Raw genomic sequence first — 21,230 nt, forward strand, 5'->3', positions numbered from 1 at the left:
GCTCTGTGGATCCCAGTTACACCACAATCGTCGAGTACATTTGCAGTGCCAAATGGGGAATCATGGTGCCCAACAAGCAAAGCAAGTGAGGCAGTTCTAGGTGCCCAAATCAAACAGAGAAAACGCAGAGGCAACGCCAGTGGCTCTGGACCCTGAGATTGCTCTGTGGAGCCCAGTGCCCAGTTAAACCACAATCGTCAAGTCTATTTGCAAACAGTCCAAAGGCCAGGCTGAGGACAAATGCACAGGATAGGTGCGAGTCACTGGATAAAACCACCAGCTGCAATGGATGTATATGAATCCTAAATAAAAAAGAAAAAAAAGCTAGACAAAAAAATAAATGAAGGTTAGTCTTTACAACAAGCAGAACTGAAGAAAAACACATCTATCCTCCTAGGAGACCTAGAACACTGGCAGTAGAAGGAGGGGTTATCATGGGCTTTTTGTGTTTTTTGCCAGTATCCAATCCTCCTGTAGGAGGCAGTATAACCCTAAGGTTTAAGATTTACAATATTTTTCCATGGACAAGAAAGAAAGAAAGTACAGAGCAGTGTGGTCGAAGTCTGGTGCCTACTGAACCGCAGTTATATTTAGAAACTGCTGTAAAAAGGAAAGCGGGGTCATGTATAGGTTTGCCCTGTGTTTCAATCACTGATGAGGGATTCACATAGACAAGAACTTGAATGGCTGTTTTTCCCCAGAGATTGATCACATTCTCTCTTACAGCTGTTCAATTGGCAAAACAGGGCAAATTAGGTCTGTTAACAGGGAGCAGAGACAGTTCTTTCTATACCAAAGTTCCATGAGGGGAATAAAGTGCTGTGCTCCAGATGTCATGCCATGCAGGTCTGATATCTACAATGAAAAAAATGCAGCAAACATATGTTTTATCTGTCTTAAATATATTTAACATTCAGAAGCAAAAAGGCAAATACATATATATTAATAACATTACCATTTGCTTTATCAGCATAAAAAACATTAAGGATCAGAACGCAAATTGTGTCTGTCTTCGAGAAATCAGTTGTGCGCATTAGCAACAATTTATAGACAATAGACAACATGTCAACTGGTGCACAACAAAGTACTGCTCCTCTCTTCCATAGTTGCTTTGGCCAGCTTGGAAATCGTTCCCAGGATTGCCATTGGCTGGCCTAGATGTGTCATAATAAACACAGTTACTTGCAGAGGAAGTCCTTACACACAGGGAGCCCCAAATCTCACTTCATCACAATTAAATTAAGGAGTTCAAAGGTCACTGAGGATCCATTGCTGGTTTACTGGGAGGATTTGTTGTAACTACAACTGTGGACATGGCCTTAGATTGCGCCGGGGAGGTGGAGGCTGCCGCAGCTTGTAAGTGGGAGGCAGGAACCGTCTGTATTCGCACCTGGTAAGGATAAAGGAAGTTTTTATTACACTGAAGTGTCAGCTATGATATAAAATGCAGCAACTTGTGTTTTATACTGCTGGGCCAGCTGACATCCTTAATAATCTGCCAGTTTTATCATCAGAAGGGACTGGTCCTATACAATCATCTTCAAATGATATCAATGATCAGCTTTTATGACAGGGCCTCTTTTCTACACACTATCAACACTGCATTGAATAAAACCACAAATAAAAATTGCTGGCAAGAGGAAAACAAAGGAGTTGAATGTATATAACAGGGTTTCTCAACTCCGGTCCTCAGGGCACACTAACAGGCCAGGTTTGCAAGAAAACTGAAATACATCCCAGGTGATATCATTTGCTGCTCAGTGATTGCAGTATTCTAGTCTGCATCTCCCCAAGGTAATACTTAAAATCTGGCCTGTTAGTGTGCCCTGAGGACCGGACTTGAGAAACACTGGTATATAAGAATGTTCTTGGGAACGTACTTCAACCCTTTTACTGCCAAATTCAAACGTCCTACAGACCTGACAGCAGGGGAGGGTTTACGCATACTTCTAGTGGCCACAGCCGCTGGGAGTGTGTGTATATTAGTGATAGACCAATATTTTCGGATATGTAAAAAAAAAATTTTTTTTTTCTAAAGGTACTGCTTGTGGAGGGATCTGGGGGTGTAAAAGACCCCAAACCCCTCCTCAGCACTGAAAAGCATTCAAAACGCAAAGTTTGGCTGTTTTGAATGCTGTCAGTTTTTTTAATTCGGCGCCGAGTACCCGGAAGTGATGTCATGACATCACTTCTGGGTTTTTTACACGGAGACCCGGGTCTTCTCTTCGGCGGCGGTGGAGGTAGGATGCCTGGGTCTCCCCTCCCGCTCCTTGTAATGACAGCCGAGCGGCTTCTCAGCCGCATTGGTTGTCATTACAAGTCAGCCAACCGTCGGCTATGGACACCGGTACCGGGGTGATGCCTCTAGCTGCAGGAATCACTAGGGATGCACCGATCCGATATTCGGATCGGATATCGGCGCCGATATGGCCATTTTAGATGGATCGGGGGATTGGTAACATTGACCGATCCACTGGCCGATCCGGTTTTTGCTTGGTAACGGCTCAGCCATCCCTTACTAGGTGCAGTAGTAGTATGGGATGGGATCCGCTACTTCCTGTATAGGTCCAGCTCACAGGCGGAGCGATATCAGATGCACTCCGCCTGTGAATGGAGGAGCCGTACACATGAAGCAGCGGCTTTCTTTGTGTGTAGCTCCGGATCGGTATCGGTGATTTCACAACGCCAGATATCGGTATCGGGTCCATAAAAGTCGGATCGGTGCATCCCTAGGAATCACACGGTACATGCACTTTCCCTAAATACTGGCAATATCGGTAACCTCAGGGGTCGATTCTGATATATCAGGGAAAGTGCATATCGGCCCCCGATATATCGGTGTTGCTGATAATCAGTCGATCTCTAGTGTATATCAAACAAGCCGACTGCCAGGTGTCAGATGGAAGCAATCCAGCAGCTGGGCAGCCATCTGATTGCTTCCAAACACCCCCAGTAATGGGCCACACTGCACCCCAACCATGTAGCCCGGGGACTGGCTTGGCTTCCGCTCTCCTCCTGTTATCCCATAAAAAAGGAACCTGTCACCAAAAAAATTGTTATAGGGAACTTTGTCTCCCGTGTGATTGAAAAAAATATAATGAAGGTTACACCCAAGCAACCCACCAAATCATTTTGAACCCCCCCCCCCACCCCCACATATAAACATAAATGCAGGTGTTGGCAGAAAAACGTTGACTAATCTTTTACATTTTACCCCAAAAAATTGGGTTATTTGTGTGCCATAAAATTTACTTTATTGTATTTTTTACTGAAATTTGGCATTCTAGACCTTTGCACCAATATCATGTAACATACACAATGGTAACTACCACTATTTTATTCCAGAGTGTCTGCTTTCAGAAACTATTTAATGTTTTGGGAGTTTTATGCACTCTTCAGGGCTAAAATGATTTTCTAAATGTGTGCAAAATACGCAAAAACAGCTCTGGAAGCCAAAGGATTAAAGTATTGCTTAAGTGCTCCAGGTATCCCATAACCTGGTGACTACAAGACTGCTTAGATGTACTGTTTATCGCATTGGAAGATCCAAATCACAACTTGCACAGATATGCAAATTTCTATCAGGGCTGCTGACTGACACAGCCTGGCCTTGTCCATTCTTAAGCTTACTATTCGCTGTAGTGATGGAAGCCGATAAACTTTGGACTGGTTGGTTGCCTGTGGCGTGGCTCAGGAGCCCTTGTCCTTTGTGGGTGGCGCCATTCAGTTACCTGTCCTATAAGCCCCTCCCCTCATACCTGTGTGGCCTGGCCCTGCTGTTGGAGCTGCTGTAGTTGCTGTGCGGTCAGGAAGCTGACGGGTTTGTTTCCTGCGATGAGTTTGGTCCCTGCTGGCACTGTTGTCAGAATAATATTACGTCCCAAACCGCTTATACTGGAAAGAGAGAAAGCCGTGTCCGTTATAAAAAAAAACAAACATTCAGGGTACTATGACATCATCCATGGGGTAGAATTATACAAATTAGAATAGAAGTGAAACCTTTTCCCAACAACAACCAAACTGCTCACTCAAAAGTAAACCTAAAGCCAACATTTTTCTTTGAACAGAAGTTGGAAGGGTTAAAAGTCCTGTCATTTTTGTCTTCGCTGTCTGTGCCTCTATAGGTAGATTTCCCTTCACTTCCTGTCCCTCATTACCCATAACAGAATATAAGAGGAAATTTTAGGTCTCACCAAATCAGATGCCCCCAATGGAAGATTTCCCCCACCAACTGAAGTTTTGGATATTCCCATCATTTTCCCAGTGACAAAGGTGACCAGGACAAACTGAATCTCCCTGGTATGGGACACAGACACAGTAAAAGGCTGGGTGTGCAAGAAGGAAAGTGCTAGAATCAGAAAATAAAGTCCAAATTTTATTTTATTTAGACTCTTGTATCATAAAAAGTCACTGTGTTTCAGGGGTTCAAGGGCTCCTCCTTTATGAGGGCCTGATAATGTTGAACTCCAAAGACATGCTGGTAGGTTAATTGGATCCTGTACAAAAATTGGCCCTACTATGTATGTATGAATGTGAGTTAGGGACCTTAGATTGTAAGCTCCTTGAGAGCAGGGACTGATGTGAAAGTGTAATGTACAGTAATCCCCCGCTCCATCGCGGTTCAGTTTTTGCGGTCCCGGTAATTCGCGGTTTATTTTGTAATGTTATTTTACTATATAAATCATTAAAAATGAAATATTTTTGGGTTTCCATAGCTCTTGCTCTGTCTCTTAGTATCTTTTGTGTGTTTAAATGAGTTTCTATTGTTTTAAAAGTGTGTTTAAAGACCTTAAAATGCTTCTACACGTACAGTGACAGTAAAAAAAATCATGCCTACAATGCATTTTAATAGGGTTTTTCTATTTTGCGGAATTTCACTTTTCGTGGCTGGGTCCGGAACGTAACCCCCGCAATGGAGGGGGGTTTACTGTATATCTAAATCGCTGCGTAAAATTGACAGCGCTATTTAAGAACCTGAAAAAAATAAAATAAATAATGAAGTATGTACTGGACTGATAAAATTGGGGGGGGGATCTTGAGGGGGTAATTAGTATGAGTACTCCAAATACTGGTTAAAGTGTTAATAAACCCTCTTATCAGTAAAATAAATAGAGCTGCAGACCCCAGCACTTCTTTTGTGCTTTCCAGCCCGGCTTTAGCTGAAACACACGGATGGTTCAAAACTCGGGACATTAAGCCACTCCCACGCTCCTCCTTCAAGACAGTTGATTCGAGTCTTGGGAGCGGCTGTCAGTCAATATAAGGACAGGGCCACATGTGTATTGTTTAAATGGCCCCAGGAAGGATAGGACATGTAATCCTAATGCGGAAGGTCATGTGACTTGTGCGGTGCTCAGTACTTGCGGACCAATCAGAAGTTCGAGGGAACAGCACTGAGTGATTGAGGACAAGCTGGTTTTTATTGTACAAAATATAAGTGCTCAGCCACAAAAGAAAATAAAAAATATTGGGTAAACTTCCTTCCTGGATTTGAATATAGTAAACCAAAAAAGTGGAACGTTTAACCACTTCTGGACCAGAAGATTTTCCCCCTTAATGACCAGGCCATATTTTGCGATTCGGCACTGCGTTATTTTAACGGACAATTGCGTGGTCGTGTGGCGCTGTACCCAAATAAAATGTATGTCTTTTTTTCCCCACAAATAGAACTTTCTTTTGGTGGTATTTGATCGCCTCTGTGATTTTTATTTTTTGGACTATAAACATTTCAATGGCATTCAGTGGCATTTCAATAAAGCTCTGTGAAAAAAAGTAAGTATGATATGCATAGGGCTTGTGCCTCACAGCTCACACCACTGTTGTGAACAAGCCCTGCAAGATTCCTTCTAGCAAAGTCCAGAAACACTTAAATCTTTCCTTATTTACACCTGCATCCTGTGTGCCGCTTTCCCAAACTTCTCACAAAACTGCATTACCAGTCTCTCCTTGGGGCTACGTGTCCATCATGTTTAGCGCCAGCCAGCGCTTCCGTTTTTAAAAAAAAAATTGGCTGACCTGAGGATGCCACCTGATATACCTCTGCCCCTGCCTCAGGAGCTGCTGCCAACTACCTTCCTTGGAAGAGGGGCAGAGGTGTGTGTGTTGTCCTCTCGGCCTGTCTGTGGATATTAGGCAGCATCCTCACATCAGTCTGTAGTCTTCTCCCAAGAGTGCACACAAAGACAGATACAGCAGTGCTCCATAGGACCCAACATGGCAAAGTACCCACCCCAAAACTGCAAAGTGATCAACAATCAGGCCTGGCTCAAACTGGAGGAAAGCCAGGCTTTAAAATTGTGCAGAAGTGGCAGACAAAGTGTTTACATCAGCAACTGAAATTCTTATTTTTTATATGTATATACACACACACATACATACACACATATATATATATATATATATATATATATATATATATATATATATATATATATATATATATATATATATATATATACACACATACACACACACATACATACATGCATATACACAGGCGGTCCCCGGGTTACAAACATCCGACTTACAAACGACTCCTACTTACAAACGGAGAGAGAAAACTGGAAGTGAGGATAAATCTCCCCTTAGGAAGGGAAATTCCCTCCTGTGTGAGTTCTCATGGGAAAAAGGTGTCTCCACTGAAGCTTTATCACCAATCCTGGTTTCCACAACAACCCAAAATTCTCAAAATCCAGTTGTCACAGGGACAGAAAGTGAGGTGACATCTTTTAAACAGGGGTATAGACAGCAAAACAAATGGTACAGGGGTGTTAACCCTTCCCTATGCTATCCAAAAAAACTTAAAAATGATTCTTTTGGCTGGGGCTACACTAAAAATGGATTTTTGTAAAATCTTACCGTAAAATCCTTTTCTCTTAAGCTCATTGACAGACGTATTCCTCGTTGATTAATAACAACTCGGGTTATACTGCCCTCTACAGGAGTAGGACTAGACAGGAAAGAAAACGTAATGGCCACACCCTAGGGGCAGTCCCAGAGGGTATATCCTCTCACTTCCTGCTACAGAAAATCAGTTATGTCACAAAGCAGTGTTTAGAGAATTTAACCCAACCCAACTCAAAAACAGAGGGGCGGGTACTACGTCTGTCAATGAGCTTAAGAGAAAAGGATTTTACGGTAAGATTTTACAAAAATCAATTTTTCTCTGTCGCTCATTGACAGACGTAGTCCTCATTGATTAATAACAACTCGGGACGTCCCAAAGCAGTATCACAAATAAGGGGTGGGAAAATGGAAATCAAAATCCAATCTAGAAGGCCCAACCGGTGCCAACTAGAAGTTTTAAAGGCTCATCAATCACACGATGAGACTCAACTGAAATTCCAACGGAAAAAAAAAACCCTCGAGGTAGACCACCGGTCTCCTCGAATTGCGGCCTGCAAAACCTTGCGGCCAAATGAGGCATCCGCCGATGCCATCACATCAACTTTATAAAATTTCGTAAAGGTATGTACCGATGACCAGGTGGCCGCCTTGCACACCTGGACCACTGAAGCCTGATGGCGGTAGGCCCAGGAAGTACTGAGCGCTCGAGTGGAGTGCGCCTTAACAGGGAACGGAGGATTCCGACCCTTAATAGAATAAGCCTGTACCACCGTCTGTCTAATCCATTTGGAGATAGTCGCGGCAGATGCAGGCAACCCCTTTCTGGGCCCATCCGTGATCACAAAAAGTGAATCCGTCTTACGGAACGATTCCGTAGTCTTCAGGTATACCCTGATTGCCTGCACCACATCCAAGGAATGCAACGCACATTCCCGAGGATGACTGGGCTTAGGACACAAGGAAGGTAGCACAATATCTTCATTCAGATGAAAGTCTGAAAACCACCTTAGAAAAAAAAAAAAAAAAAAAGATGACTTCGGATGAAGAACTACCTTATCCCTATGAATCCCCAGATATGGGGAATGACACAATAATTCAGCCAGTTCTGACACCCTGCGTGTAGAAGTGATAGCCACCAAGAAGGCCACCTTCTGGGATAATGTAAGCAAGGGAATCTCCCTGATGTTTTCAAAGGGAGGTTTCTGAAGAACCGACAACCCCAAATTAAGATCCCAGGGTGGTAAGGGCGCGCGCACTGACGAAGCCAAGTGCTGCACCTCCTGGATGAAATTCCGCACCAAGGAATGAGTAGCCAGAGGCTTCTGGAAGAAGATTGCTAACGCTGAAACCTGACCCTTGATAGTGCTCAAGGATAGTTTCTGCTCAACCCCCTTTTGCAGAAAAAACCAAGATTCGGGTCACCGAATAGGTACGTGGGGGAAATCCCAACGATTCACACCACACAATATAAGCCTTCCATGTGCGACAATAGACTTTTCTGGAAGTCGCTCTTCTTGCTTTAATTAGAGTAGGAATAACTGAAGCTGACAATTCCTTGTCCTTCAGTACCTGGGTCTCAATGGCCAGGCCATTAAAGCCAGCAACTGTAAAACACGATGGAAGATCGGTCCTTGAGACCGCAGATCCTCCCTGAGAAGAAGTCTCCAAGGAGCGTCCACGACTAGTCTTGCCCAAGTCGGTGTACCCGGCTTGAGGAGGCCAGCCCGGAATTACCGGGATAACTGGAGTTCCCTCCACCTCTATCCTGCGGAGAAATCTCAGCAGTAACTTGAGAAGGGGGAAGACATACAGTAGCTGATACTTCCCCTACGGGGCGTTCAGCGCGTCTGCTGCGTCCGCTAGAGGATCGCGGGCGCGAGCCCTGTTGAGCCAACCTGCCAACAGATCCATCTCCGGGGTGCCCCAATGAAGGGACAGCTGGTGAAATACCTCTGGATGAAGAGACTATTCCTCTAGATCCAGAATCTGACGGCTGAAATAATCTGCCTGTCCACCCCCGTGATAAATATCGGAGAGAACTGGAACAACTGTTCCCCCAATAGGAATGTTGGCCACTTCTATGGCCGCCAGGGCACTCTTGGTGCCCCTTGGTGATCGACATAAGTCATGACCGAGGCATAGGCCGATTGGATCCGAACCGGGCTGCCCTGGAGCTGCTCGGTCCAGTAAATCAGACAAAGTCTGATCGCTCTCAGTTCCAACACATTTATCGGTAACCTGGAATTTATCAGAAGAAATGACTTCCCCTGGCTGAGCATCGGAGACCGAAGCCACCAGACCAGAGCCTCCCTGGTCCGCTCGCTCAATCGGATCCGATTGTCCAGGGAATCGGAATTCCGATTCCATATGAGAAGAATCTCCTCTTTGGAGAATTCGGGTATGAGACTGGGCAAACGGTACTGCCTCTAAAGAGGCGACCATCAATCCCAGCCAGTTGACGGACAGCAACATCCGAATCATTGACTGAATCTTCTGGAGTTTCTCCGCATGGAGAAACACTCTTGCCAAGGATGTATCCAAAATTAGGCCCAGATAGTTCAGTCTCCTGGTGGGAACCAGGGATGATCTTTGGGAAAAGCAACGAAAACGCTGATGTCCTGCGAAGATGGGGATATGAAGATAGGCATCCTAAATGTCTATGGACGCCAGGAAATCCCACTGATGCAGGGAGGCCACCACTGTATGGATGGACTCCATCTCTTCCAAGACCAGAATTGGACGCACCTAGCCCTTTTTCCTGGGCATTGTGAACAGGTTCGACTAGAACTCCTCCAAGGAATGGGAACTACCACATCTTGTTGCATCAAGCTGTCCCCCGCAAAGCTTTTTAAGCGACCCGGGGATGTCGAATATTGGAAGGGAAGAATCGCACCGGTGGAAGTGAGCGAAACTCGATCTTGTATCCCGACCATATGACCTTGCGAACCCCTTTATCCGGGATTCTGGAAAGCCCTGGATCCGGAAACCGGTGAAGACGTCCCCCCCACCCTAGAGATGGGTGGGGCCCATTCTGTCAATCCAACGGGATAACAGTGGCTTTATTTAGTCTGGAAATCGGTGAGTCCACTATTGGTGGTACCGTCCATCTTTGTAATGAGGGATTCCTCAAAATGATAGCGCCTAGCAATGCGTTTGGAAATAGCAGGGCTCGTTTACGGACGACCCCATTTGAGCAAGGGAAACCCTTCATCATTTTGGTAGGCTTGCTAGTACCAAAAAAAGGAATATGAGTCTCCGCTACCTCTGCCGGTGTAACCTCAAGATTTAAGGTTTCCCGGACAGACACAACTAGTGTTTCCACCAACGCTTCTTGTGCTATGGCGGAGGCAGAAGCGTCCTCCTTACTGTCTGAGGAGACCGTACCTGAGACAACAACCCCAGAAAAGGGGCTGCAATGACCAGCTCAGAATCCGTATCAGAGGTATCAGTTGACATAGGGGTAGGCGGGGGTCACTCTTCTCTACCCCCGTCCCTGACAGGCTACCTCCACCCGGGATACCAAAGACTCCAAAACTGCTGATAATGCATCATCACAAATGGGGTACTGGAGGGTCCTGCGGCCACCCCGAGGGGATCAGGTGGGGATACATGTGTGGCAGGGAGAGAGAGAGAGAGACCCCAAGGCTCACCTGATGCACAGAAGTTTCTTATCAACTTGCTCCCAGCACTGTCTGTTACAGACAGGAAGTCTTTGGCTTGCTTTCCCTGGGCCAAGGAGGCGGCTCCGCCCCTTTACACGCCTTCCGGTGCCTCCCAATTACTCCACGAGGTGTTTGGTCACCTCAAACATGGCCGCCCCCATGCTGGAGACACGAGGCTACGCAAATATGGCGGCCTTGTGCGATCTGCAAGAAAAAATGGCGGCGGTCTGTATAGGATAGCAGCGGCTTGCAAGCTAGCAGCGGCCTGCGGGAGGTGTGCATTCGGCCTGTGCGGCCTACGGGAATGCCTCGGCCTGCGGGAGGTGTCCTCTGCCTGCGGGAGGCTGTGTGGCCTGTGGAAGTGACCGGCTTTCTGGAGGGATGGCGATCTGTGGCTGCAGTGACTCAGGCATAGGCATCGGCCTGTGTACACACTAGACAGGTAGGATACCTCTATACCTCAATAGTAATGCCTTTTAGTAGTCTGCCACTGACTTCAGTCACCCTTACAGTCATATAGTGACTTTAGATCGTCAGCTCCCAAACCAAGCCTCCTGGTTTCTGTTCACAAAATCACACTCAAAATTGGGGGATCTGTGACCTGTTATAGGATAGAGGGGAGACCCAGAAACTGAGTGTCCGACCATCCCAGAGAGGGGCCCGCGTCCACCAACAAACCCGACAGAGGGAGAGGGGGGAACATTCTACTCACCATACCCGAACCAGGCGGGCGCCAACTCCTGACAGAACCCCTCTCCACCGGGGTGGGGGGGGCTGTCGACCAATACGGACGCCGTGACTCTGCTGGTCATTGGCGCGCAGGCGAGACGTTTAACTCGCAGGGTCAGTCCCCGTCCAGTGGGACTATGTCGCGGCCGACCCAGCGCGGAGCTATGGCCTGCACGCGCTCGTAGGCTGAACTGGGGTGACCACTGGATCTCAACACCCAGCCCGTCGCCCAGTTTCAGTGTACTTGCTTGAAGATCTCACAGGAACACTGGAGAAAAAAAGCTGTCTAAAAAAGTATTTCTAAAAAAAAATCCTGCCAGGACCGAAGATTCTAGCAAGGAATCTAGGTCCTTACTCCTAACTAGACAGAAAAAAACTGATTTGCTGTAGCAGGAAGTGAGAGGATATACCCTCTGGGACTGCCCCTAGGGTGTGGCCAGAACGTTTTCTTTCCTGTCTAGTCCTACTCCTGTAGAGGGCAGTATAACCCGAGTTGTTATTAATCAACGAGGACTACGTCTGTCAATGAGCGACAGAAAAAAATTTACCTGTTCCGACTTACAAAGAAATTCGACTTAAGAACAAACCTACAGTCCCTATCTTGTTTGTAACCCAGGGACCGCCTGTAAATATAAATATATATATATATATATATATATATATATATATAAAAACCTAGTTTAATATTACAATTTTTGTAAATCTACTAAAATATATTTCTTGTAAATGAATAATAAATATGATATGTTGCTCTGGGAAATTAAAGATTAATTTGATTTTTATATATATTCCTAATATTCAGTCCTCCTCCTGGACAGATGTGATAGGGAGCAATACAGAAAACATTGGAGTAGAAGGAAGCGAGGGGGAAAGATCTGCCGCTGAGATCACAGGCAGGGGATAGAAACAATAGAGTGCTGCCCGTGATAATTTTCCTATTTGCACTAAGTCTGGGTTCACACAGAGGTGATGGGAATGAGTGAGATTCTCATGCGGACTTTTGCTGGAAATCAGTGCAATTTTGGGTAGCGATCTGTGCTAAAGACAGTGCAATTATACTGTGAATTTAATGCATTTTCGGACATTAGACAGGAAACCGGAAGTGAACTAGAGCGGGGGGGGGGGGGGTGAAGTATGTAAAATTCTACACAGAAAAATCAGTATTGGCATACATCTGAAAACAAGATGCGATTTCAGTGCGGTTTTCTATTGATGTCTGTGGAAAGGAAAATTGCATTGCACCACACCACAGTAAACTCGCACAGGACCCTTTTTGGTGCCGCATTGCATGGCAATCGCAACGCACAGATGTGAACGGCCGTCATTGAACACAATGTGTTTTTGGATTACATATGGATCTAGGCTTTTTGTAATGCATCAAATCCACAACAAATTTGTATCAGTGTGAACCGACACTCGCGTACAATTTTTCTGGACAAACATTCGGGGTGTGTCCCATTCATTAAGGTCCTTTGGACACAACCCCAAAAGCTTGTCCTAACAAATTGTATGTTCGTGAAAATGAAAATAGTAGTACAGACAGCACTCCATTGCTTCTGTCACAAGTGCACTAACATGGCTACAATCACCGCAGGCAGGGATAGGAGGATTTAGGTGGAATTCTGATTTAAGGACCACAGAGTGGCTCATAGCTTCCAATGAGGAAAAGGTGAAGGCACTTACTTGGCTCCCAGGTTTCCTTTAATGATGGGAGCCGCCACAACGCTCTTCCCCTTCACCGGCTGACCGAGGACTGACAGTGGCACTGTGATTCGAGCCGGGACTTTGCCCTGGAAAAGAGAAGTAGAGAAATGTTATTTATAAGGAAATATACTCCAACCCCCAGTGAAATACTACTCCCATCACAGGCTACAGATAAAAAAAGGCAAGCTATTATTTTTTTAGTTGCACAGCATCCATAACAGGAAAGACCGTAATGTAACCAAAATGTATTAGAGATCTTGACTTGCCCTCTACCTGTGATTGGACAGTAAAAGGGAAAGCAGCATACTTTTAGCTCCTCTCCTCTTGTTCACACAGGAATGCTGCAGCACAACTTATTGGTTCCTTGTGCGGATTCCCCCACTTTCAATTGAAGCTCTGCTGTAGAGGGACTGCAAGAAGCTGAGAACCAGTCTAATTCAAGTAGTTACAATGCATGTATTTAAAAAAATACATTTATTGATGTATTCATGATTTCAGAGCTGTATTGATTTGTAAATATTTGGGTTATCTCGTATATTTTATGGGTTAAAACTGGAGTTCAGTTTTAACTCCTAAAAATATTATGAGTTATAGGACATACCTTTTTTTTTTTAAAATGCAAATATTATAGGTGCCCTTCATATTACCCTCCAGTAATTTCATGTACAGTAAAAACAAGTGTGTGTGGGGGGGGGGGCGGAGCATCAGTACCAAGTGCCAATCTGGCTCTGCCGCACACTGCAAAGGAAAATGCCAACTAGAGAGGAGAGCGGAGAAGCTGCATAAACCTGGTACAATCACCTCTTGCACAATCACGGGCTGGGCAAAGGTGACCAAGCTGTTCCGCAAAACAGCAGACAGGAAAAAGTCAGGTCACAAGCAGTGACTACTGTGCTGCTTTGCAGGCTATGTAGATCTTAGGGTTGGACAAAGTTAAATAGAATTCCTTTGCCATATTAAAGCAGAGGTGGAGCCTGCGCTTTTTTAAAAAAAATAAAAATAAAAGTAAGCAGCTACACATAGTGTAGCGGTTGACTTTTAACAAGCAAATAAGAGGAGCTTCCACTTTTGGGTGGAACTCCACTTTAAATAGTTATCATACTTTTATTTAACAGTTTGCCTTGGGTTTAGCTTTAATTGTTTATCATATGCTTTGATGAGGACAATGAAGTTATCTAGGCAAGTCTCCAGAATCTCCAGACCTTATTTTTGATATTATCAGTTTCGTGCCCAATCAGAGGTCTCTGTTCATACACACATACAGCTCCAGGCCCCATCAGAGGTCTCTGTTCATAAACGCATACAGATCCAGGCCCCATCAGAATTCTCTGTTCCTACACACATACAGATCCGGGCCCCATCAGAGGTCTCTGTTCATACACACATACAGCTCAGGGCCCCATCAGAGGTCTCTGTTCATACACACATACAGAATCGGGCCCCATCAGAGGTCTCTGTTCATACACACATACAGATCCGGGCCCCATCAGAGGTCTCTGTTCATACACACATACAGCTCCGGGCCCCATCAGAGGTCTCTGTTCATACACACATACAGCTCTGGGCCCCATCAGAGGTCTCTGTTCATACACACATACAGCTCCGGGCCCCATCAGAGGTCTCTGTTCATACACACATACAGCTCCGGGCCCCATCAGAGGTCTCTGTTCATACACACATACAGATCCGGGCCCCATCAGAGGTCTCTGTTCATACACACATACAGATCTGGGCCCTATCCGAGGTCTCTGTTCATACACACATACAGCACGGCCCCATCAGGGTCTCTGTTCATACACACATACAGCTCCGGGCCCCAACAGAGGTCTCTGTTCATACACATACAGCTACCGGCCCCAACAGAGGTCTCTGTTCATACACATACAGCTACCGGCCCCAACAGAGGTCTCTGTTCATACACATACAGCTCCGGGCCCTATCAGATGTCTCTATTCATGCACACATACAGCTCTTGGCCCCAACAGAGGTCTCTGTTCATAAACACACATACAGCTCCAGGCCCCATCAGAGGTCTCTGTTCATACATACGGCTGTAGGCCCCATCAGAGATGTCTACTCATGGACACACACAAAGCCAGGCCCCATCAGGAGGGGGGGTCTGTCAGTACACACACATCTCACCTGCTGAGCTGCAGTCACTGGAATCTGCCGTACGGTGGCTGTTGCTGCTCCCATAGTCATGGCTGCTGCCCCTACTTGTTTTGTGCCAGTGTTGGTGACGGGTGAAAGGCTGATGGTTGAGGCCGCATGAACAGGGCTGACCAGGGCAGGAGATGCCATGGCTACAGGCTTGGCAGTCACTGTAATACTCTGTGTAGTTGCCACCTTAGGCGGAACAACGCCCAGTCCCTGCACAATCCGTATTGTTGTGGCTGGCTTTGTCTCTGCAGTCGTTGTGGTTTTGATTTTCTGGTCGGCTACAGAAACACCCAGAGCGGGCATCAATCTGAACCCAGGACCACTAGGCTCCATGGCCTTCAATTCAGGTGTCACCTTGATGGCAGTGGGTGTCGGAGGAGAAGGGGACGACGGGTTGGACGACGTTACATGTAAAAGTCCTTTGCTGGAGCTGCTGGGAGGTGCAGCTGAGAAAAGTTCCTGTGAGAGCTTCACAGCTGTGACCTGGGATTTGGCCAAAGTCGCCATCATGTCAGGTGTGATGCGCAGTATAGTCTGACCCTTTGCATCTGTGGTGATGGAAGAAGGAGGAAGCCGCAGAACATCTTTTCCCTGTATGCGCAGATTGGTGGTTGGAAGTGCAGGCTGGGCCTTAACCCCAAGCTGTCCAGATATTGCAACCTGGCAGAAAGAAGAGAAACACTGGTCAGATGGTTCACAAACAATGCAAGAGATTCAACGCTAGAAGATCAACAGCAGCCAAAACTTATTTGTTACTGTGATAAGACCGGAGGGTAAAAAAAGGATGAGAACGCCAATGTTTAGTATAAGTCCAGAAAGTCTTTATTGCACATAAAGAAAATAACCTAACTTTGTATCATTTTCTAAAAGTCTGAAAAAGAAGAGACAATGCAAATAAAGTAACCACTCCCTAAAGTGGGGTACACACAGAAAATCGGGCGAATGATCATCGGATTTTCCTCATAGTTTCACAGCAAATTGGAATCGATTAAAGAAAACTCGTATGAAAATTCTCATACAACAAAGGCTTTTTTTTTTTTGTTTATGGTTTCTGATCATACACAGTTTTTCTTTTCTGATTTTTCTTGTACGAAAAACATACAAAACCAAACACTTTAAATAAAAATCTTTCGATCGGTTACCATTCAAGAACAATTTTGGAGTTTGTCTTTTTGGGAATTTTCATATGAAATTTTGAAATTGGCTGTTGAAAGTTGTGTACACAATATACAAAAAATTTCCTTCGACAAAAACGTTCGCCCGATTTTCATAGTGTGTACAAGCTTTAAGATTCAGAATATTTGTAAATATATTATTATTCATACGTGGTATCTACAACTGTTGGCTACATTGGTTTTCCATGCCCTACAATTCCCGCATCCTCCTGGCATAGCATAGCGCAGCGTCCCTGCAACCTCCCCCCATAGCACAGAGTCCTTGTAGCCACCCCCCGAAATCAAAGGGGGTTTCTGCACCCCCCGACATCACACAATGTCTCCATATCCCCTGACATCACACAGTTTCCACATACCCCTTATCACCACCCAGGGTCCACTGACATCACATAGTATCCTCACAACCCCTAACATTACCTACGGTTACCTGAGATCACACAGTATCCCCCGCACCCCCTGACATCACCCAGTGTACACTGACATCACACCGTGTTCCTCTCCCCCGACATCACACGGTGTCCCCCTCAGCTCCTGACATCACACAGACAAAACAAATCATTATGGAGTAGCTTTGTACCATAAATCACCTGTTTGATGATGTTCTGTCCTGTAATGCTCTGCAGTATTGTGGGTGCCGAACTTGCAAGTGTACTGACCACTGGTTTGGAAGTGACCACTGTAGGTGCAGTCAGAGCGGTCACAGAAATGGTTCCAGGAGCAGTAACTGTGATGGCTGGGCGAGGGATGCTGGCAGCTGGCTGTGTCTTTACTGGCATTGTCACCACCTTGGGAGAGAAAACAATTATAATCCTGCTGGGATAATTAACCCGCTACATTATTATAAGCCAGCCGGGCACTGCGCTACTACCTGGGTTATTCCTTTAGTAGTGGGCGTTGTGACCGGTATCCTGATGTGCGATACAACGGGAGAAAGAGACTGGGTGACAACGGCAGGAGGAGCAGCGGCTGGGATAGCAGCAGAAGCCGTCACAATCCGTACTTGTGGGATCGGAGGGGTGGAAGGGAGCGTAGTGTTCCTGACAGGAGGCGGGGTCACAGTAGTCACCTGAGTGGTCACAGACGGAGCCAGCAGAGTGCTGAGCTGGGGCATGGTGGGCGGGGACACCAAAAGGACACTGCAAACATGAAAACACACACCATTAATTTTGTTGCACAATTGGATAAGGTATGAGGAACTCCCGACTGTGGTTTTCTCACCTCGGACTGGATTTTGGGGACTCTGGAACATTGCTGGGAAGAATCTTACTGACTGCAGCAGATGTGGGGGACATTGGCATTGCTGGAAGCGCTGGTGTAGTCGGCGTGCTGGGTGTCCCAGGTGTTGGTGGCATACTGCACTCATTCAGGTTAAGCTGAGCTGGTTCAGGTGTGCTGCTGCCCTTTACCGTAAACTCCTTGTTGCCGGATTTCTGCACAGAAACCAGAATTAAAAGTACTGCCAGAAATATGGAGGATGGCTTTGCTGTTCTCCCTCTGAAAATATCAACTGCCTGGCTGACTCTTGCTTCAGTGCCTTCTGACTCACTTTTATGCAACATAGGTAACCCACAGAATGCATGACCATAACATACATTACCCATTACATACAAGTTTCCAGTGCAGTCCAATCCTCTGATCTGCATATTTTTTCTGATTGAGTAACTTAAACCTGAACTTCATGAAAAACAAGCGTTCCACTAATCCATCAGTAATGCCTGCCCTTAACCAAATTGGCAGAAGAGCTCTCAAAGTCCACACCAAAGTTCTCTGTCATCCACCAAGGGCAGAGATTTCGGTTTATAGCGAATGGTCACTGCTGCTACCATTCATTAAACAGGGGACTGATAACATAACATTTACGTCTGCAGTTAACTTTCAGCACTGAGGTCATGCTTGTAGGGGGTGGGGCAGATCTTAATCTACTCATTAGGAGTGGTCATATTCTAATGAGAAGAGAAAATGCAAATTTGGGGACAGAGGGGAAAAAAGGAATTCTGCTGTCACTGCCTACAGAAATTCCAATACACATCAATACATGCCCAATAATGAATGAGACATGGCGATCTAATTGGTGCACATATAACCATCACACACAACATAAGGCACCTTGTGGGACCATCATCCCTGCTCCAGGACAGCTCAAGCATGTCAGGGAGCAAACATCCTCAGCCACATTATTAAAATAGCAAACCCAACTCCTCAGCTCTTTCTAACCAATTATGATGGTTTCCAACACTAAAATAAAATGTCAAAATGTCCAACATTTTTTTTTTAGTTTTGGATTAGGTGAGGAAGGATTAGAACCTCTATCGCATATCTGTTACAGTCTTTGGGACCATTGCCATCAAGACTGAAATTGAGTTTTCATTAAAAACTGGAGGTGAGAAGAAATATTCCAGGAGTCATGTGTTTTGGTGACTGTAATAGAGGGAATTCCCTTAGCGATTGAGTGAGACATTAACCTCCATAAACATGGCTCTGACATTCACCAGTGTGCTGATCTAAGTGAATATGGAGAAGAGAAGCTGTAGGAAGAAAACAATAGATAATAGGAATGGGGGAGAGGACAGAAACCAGGAACGTACAATCTTTGAGGGCGTTTTTGGCTTTTGTTGCAGAGCTTTCTTGGCTTTGGCTGCTGCTGCCTGTGCCTGGTGAATCCTCTCTGCACAAGAAGAGAACAAAGGATGAGAATCGCTATGCAGCAAATGAACATCAAAAGCAGACTTTATTGACAGAGGACTTACCAAACTCCTCCTCGCTGCGGTCTCGATGGAGGTAGATCCACAGCTTGCGTCCAATGTCATATTTCACACATGGATCTTTTTCATAGTGCAGCCGGTCCAATGCACCGCTCACCACCGTGTTAACCTAACACCAGATGACCCAGAAGAGTGTAAACTTGGGTAGTACAATAACACTGAAGCCCTCAAGGAACCCCAATATCAATAAATCATGAGCTACCTGAGCACTGGTAACATCAGGTGCCAGAAACTGGGAATCCTTCAGCAGCTCACAGATTTCAGCACGTGTACCCTCACCGTTTGGCAAACGGGCCGCTGCATCACGAACTGAGAATAAAAAGTTTACGTGAATAATCTCTAAAGAGGACACTTCATTATTATCACATACAACTCAAATTTTAGACTTCCTATTACATCTCTGGAATACATTTGGGATTGGAGTTCTTTTTGTGAAATGCACTGTAGGCAAAATTAAGGTTCTTTTTTGGTGCGTTTTTAAAAGCTGAATTCGGGAAAAAATACCCTTGCAGTTGGGCTCCCCTTTATTATAACAATCACCAGCTCTCTGCTCAGGGAGCTCTGAGTATCGAGTGATCGGCAGCGTTTGATCACTCGGTTCTCAGTCTTAGAGCCAGCGGGGGACAGATGCAGCGTCGGACTTATGCTGCATTTACCTAGGGAAGTATGATTAAAAAAAAAAAGAAAGAAACCCGTTCCCATAGTATTTAATCCTTAAATGGGTAAGTGATTGGGCATCCTGTACTACTGCAAGGGTATTTTATAAAATAATCTTGAATTTTAACTTTAATGGTGTAATGGGTTTTAAATAGCTTGTGAAAGTAATGGAAGCTTCCCTGGATCTGTTCTAGTACAAGGATAGCCTCCTTTAATTCTTTTACAAAGAGAAAAAAACAACACAGCAAAAAATGTCACAAATGGTTATCCAAAACCCGCCCACCCAGAGTGGACAAAGGAGGAAAATTACCAAGAGACAAGATGGTGACGTAAGCTGGCCTATCAGAGCGCAGCAGTGAGTGTTCACGAGCCTTGTTCAGTGATGTCTCCTTGTCAAATACACCTTTCACTGGACCCACCACAGACTCAAACCCATGCATGCGGAAAGTGAAGGCCTTGTGCGGCTGGAGGTAGCGGTGCCGTTCCTGGGTGACGTAGAGATAGAAATTAGAGCAAGAAGTCATGGAACAAATTACATTTCGTGATCAGTAAAAAAATAGGCTATTACTAATTAAGAGACACAGTGATAATGGAAACAAACCTGTTCCTGGAAAATCCGCTTCTCATCTCCAGAACTTGGCTGCACAATGTAATCCGTCCTTCTGAAACAAACATAATTTAATGGTCAGCCATCCAGACATTTCATGCAAGTCTGCTGTTGATATTAAACAGCCCTGACTTTTTTCTGAATGCCTTATGAACCAGCTCAGGTTTCGTTTATCGTTATGTCATGTTCAACACAAATCTTCAATGGATGTAGAATGACTACATACAGTGATCTTTACCCAGCAACTTTATCTGCTGCCCTCCTCAGCTGCACATAAGTACATTCCCTTCATTCCAGCTGCTGGAAAAATATATACCCTGTTCTTCCAGGTATGGGGGAGCATGTGACTTACTCCCCTTCCTTCCACATGACAGTGCTGGTAGCTGGTGATTGGCCACTAAGGCATGCAGTGCTCCCATTAGGGGACAGAAAGAGTCCTCAGCCCTGTGTAAGCTCCAAGGCAAATAATGTAAAGAAGTCTCACCAGGCACATCCTTCGTTCATACAGTTCCCCAGAAAACAAATTATATGCACCAATGTATTCTGTTTTCACTGGTGCAGTAGTTCTGGAGTTGGCACTCAATAACGCTGCTCAGTAGAAGACAATTAGCTACTTACTACTTTTTTTAAACATATATAGGGTTAATTCTCCACTTCCACTCTTTTGCAATGAAATACGCAGACATTTAAAAAACGGAACAATAGAAACACACACACACACACACACACACGAGACAGTAAAAAGGCCAATGTGAAATGATGGACCAGGAAGCATGTTTGTTGTACAGGGCAACTAAACTACATTCCATTTGATGTGATGACCATACTTACACTCTGGGAATGGGGGTGCTGGAGTCTGGGCTCTCCTCCTCCTACAAGGAAAAGAGAAAGAATTTCTTCAGAAAAAATATGTTAAATTGATCTAGGT

General features: G+C 45.3%; 1 protein-coding gene across 2 annotated transcripts in view; it reads right to left on the minus strand.

Moving 5' to 3' along the window:
* Positions 1 to 940: 940 nt before the first annotated feature.
* NFRKB (nuclear factor related to kappaB binding protein) overlaps positions 941 to 21,230 on the minus strand; it is a 50,485-nt gene continuing 30,195 nt past the window's right edge. Inside the window, exons 14-26 of one of the 2 annotated variants that reach the window (XM_082273853.1) lie at positions 21,134 to 21,174; positions 20,297 to 20,354; positions 20,006 to 20,180; positions 19,241 to 19,347; positions 19,024 to 19,147; positions 18,862 to 18,941; positions 17,495 to 17,706; positions 17,145 to 17,412; positions 16,864 to 17,061; positions 15,084 to 15,761; positions 12,921 to 13,027; positions 3,759 to 3,894; positions 941 to 1,390 (exon numbers count right to left, since the gene is read on the minus strand). In XM_082273853.1, coding sequence (XP_082129979.1) covers positions 1,256 to 1,390; positions 3,759 to 3,894; positions 12,921 to 13,027; positions 15,084 to 15,761; positions 16,864 to 17,061; positions 17,145 to 17,412; positions 17,495 to 17,706; positions 18,862 to 18,941; positions 19,024 to 19,147; positions 19,241 to 19,347; positions 20,006 to 20,180; positions 20,297 to 20,354; positions 21,134 to 21,174 — 2,319 coding nt within the window. In that variant the 3' untranslated portion in view covers positions 941 to 1,255. Of the gene's footprint in view, positions 1,391 to 3,758; positions 3,895 to 12,920; positions 13,028 to 15,083; positions 15,762 to 16,863; positions 17,062 to 17,144; positions 17,413 to 17,494; positions 17,707 to 18,861; positions 18,942 to 19,023; positions 19,148 to 19,240; positions 19,348 to 20,005; positions 20,181 to 20,296; positions 20,358 to 21,133; positions 21,175 to 21,230 lie in introns of both variants that reach the window. The other variant, XM_082273852.1, reaches the window with a different exon arrangement.

Source organism: Pelophylax lessonae (assembly GCF_965119305.1).
Source record: "Pelophylax lessonae genome assembly, chromosome: 12".
Lineage (NCBI taxonomy): Eukaryota > Metazoa > Chordata > Amphibia > Anura > Ranidae > Pelophylax > Pelophylax lessonae.